The sequence below is a fragment of the Sapajus apella genome, unplaced genomic scaffold, assembly GCF_009761245.1.
Source record: "Sapajus apella isolate SASKATOON/1434 unplaced genomic scaffold, GSC_monkey_1.0 scaffold144, whole genome shotgun sequence".
Taxonomy (NCBI): Eukaryota; Metazoa; Chordata; class Mammalia; order Primates; family Cebidae; genus Sapajus; species Sapajus apella.
In genome coordinates this window covers 1,502,407-1,511,677 of record NW_022437084.1, presented here as the reverse complement: position 1 = coordinate 1,511,677, position 9,271 = coordinate 1,502,407, and the positions used below count along the sequence as shown (strand labels likewise).

The 9,271-nt window shown below is 52.5% G+C and overlaps 1 protein-coding gene and 1 long non-coding RNA gene across 3 annotated transcripts in view; one reads left to right on the top strand and one right to left on the bottom strand.

The window, feature by feature from the left end:
- Positions 1–9,271, top strand: part of LOC116540844 — a 46,595-nt gene that overhangs the window by 30,372 nt on the left and 6,952 nt on the right. The gene's annotated exons all lie outside the window — the stretch shown is intronic.
- KLK7 (kallikrein related peptidase 7) lies at positions 2,583–7,935 on the bottom strand. Of its 2 annotated transcripts, none has more exons than XM_032264650.1 (6): positions 7,749–7,935; positions 7,265–7,386; positions 6,715–6,862; positions 6,105–6,352; positions 5,436–5,572; positions 2,583–2,920 (listed from the first exon to the last, which is right to left on the bottom strand). In XM_032264650.1, exons 2-6 carry the CDS (start codon positions 7,332–7,334, stop codon positions 2,765–2,767), a joined length of 759 nt encoding a protein of 252 aa, XP_032120541.1. In that variant the 5' UTR covers positions 7,335–7,386; positions 7,749–7,935; the 3' UTR covers positions 2,583–2,764. The 2 variants fall into 2 exon arrangements, with proteins under 2 accessions (XP_032120541.1, XP_032120542.1); XM_032264651.1 differs by having other exon boundaries at positions 7,265–7,383.

Below are 9,271 nucleotides of genomic sequence, written 5' to 3'. Positions count from 1 at the left end.
GGAGGGGCTGGGGGTCTGGACTCCTGGGTCTGAGGGAGGAGGGGCTGGGGGCCTGGACTCCTCTGTTTTTTGTGTTAAACTCCTATATGTGGAGAATCAGAATTAGTGGCTGCAGAATTTCTGCAATATGACAGGGCTGGGTGGCTGGGTTGGGAGACACTCAGAGGGAGGTGAGATAAGGAGAGGGAGGATCTGGAGAATGTTGGCAGGGAGGGAATTCTGGGAGAGAAACAGGAAAAACAGGTAGGAGGGGTGCGTCCTGGGCTAGAGTGGCTCCTAGGTCAGGGTCAGCAGCATCCGACCACACAGAGGATCTTTGATGTTAGGTGGCTGGGGGTGTGGCCAGGCTGTGAGTCACGGAGGACTCCTCTGTCATCCTACCCCCTTCCCAAGGTTCTTGGGGAGCAGAAACCACCATTTTCCTCCAGCACTGGTTGCTCACTTCTGGAGACCCTGTGGGACCCCGGTGTCCTGTCTGCTGCCATCCCAATCCCCTCCGTAAACCTCCTGCCTCCCTCCTCACTTGTCACTCGTGAGATGGTCAGAAACACTTTCAGTATTGCCTGGCGCGGTGGCTCACGCCTGTAATCTCAGCACTTTGGGAGGCTGGGGTGGGGAGATGGCTTGAGCTACTGTGTGTGTGATGGAGCAGCTGTGTGTCTGGAGTTTCTGTCCCTGCCCGGAGGGATAGAGGGTGCACAGGTGGCTGTCTCTGGGAGATGGGTGCTAGGTGACTGACTTGCACTGTGCCATGCTACGCTCTTGAACTCCTAGGTCTGAGGGAGATAATTTTGTCACCATGTGAACATGCCTGTGTACAGAAGAGTACGTGGCAATCTGAACATCTGAGCACACACAGCATCTGTGTGTGGCACTGAGATACTGTGGGTGAGGTGTGCGATCCTGCAAGGCTGCCCCGGAGTGTGTGTACCTGGGGACACAGCTGCACTTTTAGCTGCACCTGCAGAGGCAATGCGTGCCTGTCTGCAGAACTTGCAGAACTGCATGTGTGCTTGGCCGTGACTGCAGTTGTGTGCGTGGTCCTTGGGGTGAGTTCATGAATGATGGCAGTGCCAGGCCCATCAGCAAGGGTAAGAACCAGGCCAGGCACCGTGGCTTATGCCTGTAGTCCCAGCACTTTGGGAGGCTGAGGTGGGAGGATCACCTGAGGTTGGGAGTTTGAGGCCAGCCTGACCAACATGGAGAAACCCCATCTCTACTAAAGATACAAAATTAGCCAGGTATGGTGGCGGGCGCCTGTAATCCCAGCTATGCAGGAGGCTGAGGCAGGAGAATCGCTTGAACCCGGGAGGTAGAGGTTGTAGTGAGCCAAGATCGTACCACTGCACTCCAGCTTGGGCAACAAGAACAAAACTCTGTCTCAAAAAAAAAAAATAAGAAACACTTTCACACCCCTTCCAACACTGATGAAGTCGACATGTTCTCTCCTCCCTCCTCCTCTCCTTCTTCCTCTCTCCATCCTTTCTTCTCTCTCCCATTATACAGGCAGGAAAAACTGAGATCTGGGAAATGGGAATATACCATGGAACAGGGAGGGCAGGACCAGGGCTCAAAACCAGGCACATTTTTCTTTGTAATCTCCTTTCCAGAAACGTCTCCTCTGTCCAACCTTAGATCGTCAGACTTTTTTTCCCATCTTTATTTTTCGGGTTATAAAAGTGCACATGCACGGAAAAGTACACAGAAGGAAGGAGACACCTCATGACAACCCCAGTATACAGTCTGGGACATGTGTTTGCCAATTTGATTCTATGAATATTTCATTTTTCATGGCTAGGATCACATCACATACCTATGTGTTTTTGTCTCTTCCTTTCGTCATTTAACATCATATAGCCTAAACATTCTTGCATAACACTAACAATTCTGTCTAAGTATCATTTATAATAGATTTATAGTATCATTGTGAGCTGGGTGCGGTGGCTCATGCCTGTAATCCCAGCATTTTGGGAGGCTGAGGCAGGAGGATTATTTGAGATCAGGAGTTTGAGACCACACTGGTCAACATGGTGAAACGCTGTCTCTACCAAAAATACAAAAAAATAAAAATAAAAAATTAGCCTGGTGTGGTGGTGCACACCTGTAGTCCCAGCTACTTAGGAGGCTGAGATGTGGGAATGTGCACCCGTAGTCCCAGATACTTGGGAGGCTGAGGCATGGGAATCACTTGAACCCAGTAGGCAGACATTGCAGTGAGCCAAAATTGCACCACTGTACTGCAGCCTGGGCAACCAAGTGAGACTCTGCCTCAAAGAAAAAAAAAATCATTGTGCCCAACCAGACTATTATTTAAGCCATTTAGTACTTTTGGAACATTTTTGATGTTTCTGCTTTTTTCTGTGATAAATACTATTCTGATGAATTTAAGTCATGTTCTACATTTTGGATTTTTCTTTTTTCTTTTTTTTTTTTGGTAGCATCTTCCTAAGACTAGAGATACTGTGCCAAAGGCAGTGAATAAGGGTGTCAGTGTACGTTGACAAACGTGTCTTCCATAAAGATTGTACGAACTTCTAGTTCCAGTGTTTGAGAGTGCTGTCTCACTGACTCTTCTCCAGCACTGAGGGTTTTGTGTTTCTTTATTTGTTTTGGTTTTAGGTCTTTGCCAATTTGACTGGTTTACAAACAGGTCATGACATTTTAATATATCTTTGAGGAAAGGTAAAGTCATAGATCATCAGCGTCCTTATTCCTGTGCATTTTCTGTTGGAAGCACACAGTTATTTAACTCTTGGTGGGGTGGTTAGCGATTCTTTCTCATGGTGTCAGTTATCCACTTGGTGAACTTGCAGACTTGAGTGTAGACTCCCGGGTCATTGGGTTGGCCGCAAGGGAAAGTTCCCCAGGACACCAGACCTTGCAGGGTACCTCTGCACACCATCGGTCCCCCTGAGTCACCCTGGAGGAAATAGGGCAGGAGATTAACTTTGGCTTCACAGCAAAGCTCAACTCAGTCTCGTACATTCCTCAGTTATCAGTCTTTGTCTTGCATATTATGGACTTCCACCACAGCCAGTGAGAAGAGACTCATTGTCTCTGGGGACCAATGGGAGAGCTAGTGCTAGGGCCTCACTAGGTTCTTTGAAGACATTGGTTTGAGCCTTGGCCAATTAGACCAATGGCAGAGAAGGGGTGGGGCTTCCAGGATTGGAGCACTATTCATTTTCCAATGTTAAGAACCCTGCTTCGGGCCTGGCGAGGTGGCAGCACTTTGGGAGGCTGAGGCGGGCAGATCATGAGGTCAGAAGATCGAGACCACCCTGGCTGACACGGTGAAACCCTGGCTCTACTAAAAATACAAAAAATTAGCCGGACGTGGTGGCGAATGCCTGTAATCCCAACTACTCGGGAGGCTGAAGCAGGAGAATTGCTTGAACCCGAGAGGAGGAGGTTGCAGTGAGTCAAGATTGCGCCAGTGCACTCTAGCCTGGGTGACAAAAAAAAAAAAAAAAAAAAAAAAAACCGTGCTTCAAGCTAGTGGGAGAAGGAACATCACCTCCAAGGGGTGGATGCATGCCTTCTGGCACAGGAAAAGGGGACACGATGGTCTCGGAGACCAGGGTCAAGACCAGTTACATAATTTACAGGGCTTGGTGCAACGTGAAAACGCAGGGCTCTTTGTTCAAAAATTATTAAGAATTTCAAGACAACAACAGGAATGTGTTAGACTGAGTTTGAGACACTCCTGAGTGCGGGGCTCTATGTCACCGCAGAGCCTGCACATTCGTGAAGCTGGCCCTCACCAGGGGAGAAGGGGAGCACCCTATTCTCTAGGACACCTCTCTCCCATCACCTCTATCCCTAACGCTCACCATCCCACCTCCCCTAAGAGCTGAAGTTGCAAATGTGAGCGAGGAGGATGGGTGTGGAGAGACAGAGAGAGAGAGGGTTGGAGAAGAGAGGGAAAAGAGAGGCAGGCAAAGAGATGGGGAAGAGGGAAAGGGGATAGAGAGAGAGATGGTGATGGAGAAGAAAGAGGGAGGAGAGAGAGAGAGACAAAGAGATGGGGGGGAAGGTGTGGGGAGAGAGATGGGGTGGGGAGAACAGAGAAAGACTTGAAGGGAAAAGGAGAAAAGAGAACGACCTATAGAGATGGGGGAGCAGCTGGGGAGGGAAGAGAGAAGAAAGAAAAAGAGACAGAGTAGAAAGGAGGGAGGCAAGGACAGTAGAGGGAGAGAGAAAAGAGGGAAATAGAGAGAGGGAGAGGGGAATGCCAGGGAGGGGACAGAGGGAGGAAAAAAGGGGGGGGGGGCAGGGAGGGGAGAGAGAGGGAGGGATGGAAGGAGAGAGAGACAGTGAGAGAAAGAGGGAGAAGAGAGAGAGCAGAGAGAGAGCGAGGGAGAGAGAACAAGCTAGTTCAACACAGAGAAAGAACAAAGAGGAAAAGAATGAAGCAATTTCATCACAATGAGAGATGTGGGGAGGGTGTTCAGTAACAGAGCGGGGTTGAGGAAAGACCAGGAAGAGGGAACAGAGGAGGCGGAGGGAAAGAGCGGTTGCCCAGGACCAGGGCCAGAGTCAGGTGAGTGAGTCATTTGCTTCAGGCACAAAACCTCAGTAACTGCACTACATAATACCTCAAAGCAATCCTCAACACAATCAAATGTAATACATAAAACTGCATCATGGGCACAGTATCCATGGTTTAAATGAAGACAGTGCCAGCACAGTGCTGTGCTGAGCCACGCTGGCGCCTATGGCAAGGGTAAATTCGGTCACATCTACCTTCTCTTTATTGAAAATGGTGACATTTTGTCCATCGTGGACTCCTGCATGAATTTTTTTTTTGAGGGGGGCACAGTTTCGCTCTTGTTATCCAGGCTGGAGTGCAATGGTGTGATCTCAGCTCACTGCAACCTCCACCTCCCGGGTTCAAGCGATTCTGCTGCCTCAGCCTCCCAAGTAGCTGGGATTACAGGCTTGCACCACCATGCCCGGCTAATTTTGTATTTTTTAGTAGAGACGGGATTTCTCCATGTTGGTCAGGCTGGTCTCCAACTCCCGACCTCAGGTGTTGGCCTCCCAAAGTGCTGGGATTACAGGCATGAACCACCGCACCCAGCTGTGAATTTTTCTTTTTCTTTTTAAATCTTGCATTATGATGTATTTCAATCACTGAGGTTTTCCGTGCCCCCTTAAGCTTTGGGCCTGGGGCCAGCACCTCACTCTCCTTCCCTGGCCCCACCCCTGCTTTCTCACCCCCATTAAACTCTCTGTCCCATCCCAGGGCCACATCGGCCCCTAAGTCAGCTCCCACACCTGGCCTAGGCAGAGAATGAGATGAAGAAAGCTGAGGAAGCCAGGCCTGGCAGGAGGGCAAGGCTGGGCTCGGTACCCAGTCACTTGGTCAAGCTCTGTGCCTGGGGCATGCAGACAGGGCACCCAGGACTAGGGAGGAATGGGGGGTGTCTCACATTGCAGGCGTTTTTCTTGGAGTCAGGGATGCCAGCGCACAGCATGGAACTGCCCAGCAAGTCCTTGTAAACCTTCGAGCATTCCTGGTTAGAAATGAGCTTGACATCCACGCACATGAGGTCAGAGGGAAAGGTCACTGCGGGGAGGAGCCGGGAGAGCTGTCAGTCAGACAGGATGGGGTCTGAGGACCAGAGGGGCTGTAGGTCCAGGCTCCTGGGTCTGAGGGAGGAGGGGCTGGGGGCCTGGACTCCTGAGTCTGAGGGAGGAGGGGCTGGGGGCCTGGACTGCTGGGTCTGAGGGAAGACGGAGCTGGGGATCTGGACTCCTGGGTGTGAGGTAGGAGGGATGGGGGCCTGACTCCTGGGTCTGAGGGAGGAGGGCTGGGGTCTGGACTCCCGGGTCTGAGGGAGGAGGGGCTGGAGGCCTGGACTCCCGGGTCTGAGGGAGGAGGGGCTGGGGCCTGGACTGCTGGGTCTGAGGGAGGAGGGGCTGGGGCCTGGACTGCCATGTCTGAGGGAGGAGGGGCTGGGGTCTGGACTCCCGGGTCTGAGGGAGGAGGGCTGGGGCCTGGACTCCTGTGTCTGAGGGAGGAGGGGTGGAGTCTGGACTCCTGGTCTGAGGGAGGAGGGGCTGGGGGCCTGGACTCCTGGGTCACTGAAGCCACCTACCATCTGGGCTTGTGGTAGTGCCCCAGCCGGAGACAGTACATGTGGTTCCTGGGGGGTCGCAGCGGGAGGGCAGCTGGACTTTCTTGACCGTGGATGACAGCCTGGCCGGCCTACTCAGCTTCACGAGCATGAGGTCATTCACATGGGTCTGCGTGTTGTAGCCGGGGTGGCGGAACGACTTCGAGGCCGTGATCCTCTGAGCTTTCCTGTCTCCCAGCTTATCACTGCCTAGGTGCACGGTGTACCCACTGGGAGAAGGGAGCGACATTCAGAAATTCAGATAGACACTGTGACGGGGGGGGACAGAGACCGAGAGAGAGGGACAGAGACCCAGAGAGAGGGACAGAGACCCAGAGAGGGACAGAGACCCAGAGAGAGGGGGACAGAGACCCAGAGAGAGGGACAGAGACCCAGAGAGAGGGACAGAGACCCAGAGAGAGGGGGACAGTGACCTAGAGAGAGGGACAGAGACCCAGAGAGAGGGACAGAGACCCAGAGAGAGGGGGACAGAGACCCAGAGAGGGGCACCGAGCCGTAGGCACAGAAAGACAGCTCCCGTTGCAAGTTGGAGACGCTGCTGCAGCTCCAGCAAGCCGTGGCTGGCACCTACTTCATCTTGCAGTGGGCGGCAGTAAGCACCCAGAGCTCCCCGACCAGGACACCCCCGCAGTGGAGCTGGTTGCCATTGAGCAGGGCCACCTGCCATGGGTGGGAGCCTTGTGTACATGGGACGCCATCAATAATCTTGTCACTCCCACCTGGATGGAGACATGGAGGAGCATGTGGGTAGCCAGCATCAGGGGAAGGCGGAGGCTGCACCCCAGGAATTCCCAGAGTCAGAGGTGGAGAAAGACAGAAATGCGTGGAGAAACAGAGAAAGCAAGAGCTAGGGATAGAGAGACAGAGGGAGCCCACTCAGAAAGCCAGGAGGTGCATCTCCTTGGGGGAACCACAGAGAGATGGTGAGCGCAGGAGGCAGGGCCTGGAGGGGACAGAGACTCCAGAGTCAGCAGAAGCAGGAAGAGTGGGGGCTGCGGCTGACAGTCTGGTCCTCCCAGGAAGGGCACTGTTTGAGGAGGGAGGGCTTCTGACTCAGGGACTCCTTGGAGAGGGTCAGTGGGGGCCCCAGGTGAGGTCAGGCTTCCCAGTCCAGCATTCACCTTGTCCAGAAGCTCCCTGGGCTAAGGACAGCAGTAGGATCTGCAGAATCAGGAGAAAGGGTCCTGCCATGGTGCCCTGCTTAGCCGCTCCGAGGCTGCCAGGCCAGGAACGGCCTCTTCTGCTGGAGTTGGGAAGGAGAAAGCATTCAGGCCCAGCCCCTCCTCCCTTGAACCCAGGAGTCCAGGCCCCCAGCTCCTCCTCCCTCAGACTCAGGAGCCCTCAGACCCAAAAGTCCAGTTCCTCAGACCCCTAGAGACCCGGGAATCTTGGGTCCAATTTTGCTCCTTCCCATGGAACCCAAACTTCTGAATCGCTAGTTCCTTTTTCCCTAAAGACCCCAAATTGCAGACTTCCAGGCTCTCAGTTCTTGGCCCTTGAGTTCAGGCTGCAGCCCCCGCCTCTCGGAAGCAGAGTCAGCCTTGGAGCCCGAATAACCCCTCCCCCCACCACTACAGGCGCACCCTAGATGCCCCCTCTTCTCACCTCGAGAGGGTCTGATGTGATCCAAGTTCGGACCTAGGCTGGCACAAGGTTGAGCTCCGAGTGTCTCGGGCCCTCTGCTGGGCGGTGCTCTTATGCCACCCGGGCCCCACGCCCGCCCCCAGTGCCCTGGGGTGCAGGCGGAGTCGGCTCTGGGACACCCCCACCTGCGTTTGCGGTTCTCCTTATCTGGAACCCCTGACGCAGCTAGAGCAATTGGCACCACTGCACGCTCTCACCACCCTCCCTCCGAAGGCCGGGCGGTGCCCAGCTCCTGTGCCCAAGCACGCACGTTCCCGCCCTACAGTCCCTCCTGGCAGCTCTCAGGGGAGGGACCAGGTGCGCTGGCTCCGAGGGGCGGGCTGAGCTCTGGGAATAGGCTGTGGCCCGGGTCCTCCTCTGGGACCGTTTCCTTGCCCTCACCCCCTCTCAGGGGTGGCCTAGACCCTGCATCCTAGTTGTGACCTGCCTGTGGGAACTTGTCCAACCTGATCCCAGTCGTGCCTGTAAGCCTGAACCCATTCCCAGCCCTAACAGAGACGTAAAAACAATGCTTTCTCTAACTCCACCCCACTAATATTTGCCATGTTTAGGATATATGTTCTTATGGTCATTTTAATCATGTTATACATAGATTTCTTTACGTATTATGTTTTTATAACAAATGTCTGTACTAGACATTATCTAACAGAACCTTTTTTTAGGACTTTGTTTATTTTATTGAGCAAACATTTATTTATTTTTCCTTTTCTAACTTTTAAGTTCATGGGTACATGTGCTGGAGGTGCAAGTTTGTTGGATAGGTCCACATGTGTCATGGGGGTTTGTTATACGGATTATTTAATCACCCAGGTATTAAGCCTAGTACCCATTAGTTATTTTTTTTATCCTCTCCCTCGTCCCACCCTCCACCCTCTTATAGGCCCCAGTGTGTGTACACGAAGTAATATAAATTGTTCTATTTAAAGACATGTATGTTCATTGCAGCACTATTCAGAATAGCAAAGACATGGAATCAACCTAAATGCCCATCAGTGATAGACTGGATTAAGAAAACATGCTAGCCGGTGTGGTGGCGCACGCCTGTAATCCCAGCTACTAGGGAGATTGAGACAGGAGAATCACTTGAACCCGGGAGGTGGAGGGTGCACTGAGCCAAGATCGTTCCATTGCACTGCAGCCTGGGTGACAGAGCGAGACTTCGTCTCAAAAAAAAGCAAAAAAAGAGAAAAGGTGCTACATGTATACCATGGAATACTATGTAGCCATAAAAAATACAAGATCATGTCCTTTGCAGGGACATGGATGGAGCTGGAGGCCATTATTCTCAGCAAACTACCAGTTACAAGTGGGAGCAGCTAAAAGATGAGAATACATGGACACATAGAGAAAAAGAACCAACCTTCCTTCTTTCCTTCCTTCCCTCCTTCCTTCCTTCCTTCTTTTCTTTCTTTCTCTCTCTCTCTCTTTTTTCTTTCTTTCCTTCTTTCTTTCTTTCTTTCTTTTCTTTCTCCCTTCCTTCCTTC

Bases quoted from the DNA above. Each gene is read 5' to 3' on its own strand.
- KLK7 (XM_032264650.1), bottom strand. From the start codon at position 7,334: ATGGCAGGACCCTTTCTCCTGATTCTGCAGATCCTACTGCTGTCCTTA. The intron at 6,353-6,714 runs GTAGGTGCCAGC...CCCTTCTCCCAG, and splicing joins GCCGCCCACTGCAAGATGAA to TGGGTACACCGTGCACCTAG. The intron at 5,573-6,104 runs GTAGGTGGCTTC...TCCTCCCCGCAG, and splicing joins CACTACCACAAGCCCAGATG to TGACCTTTCCCTCTGACCTC.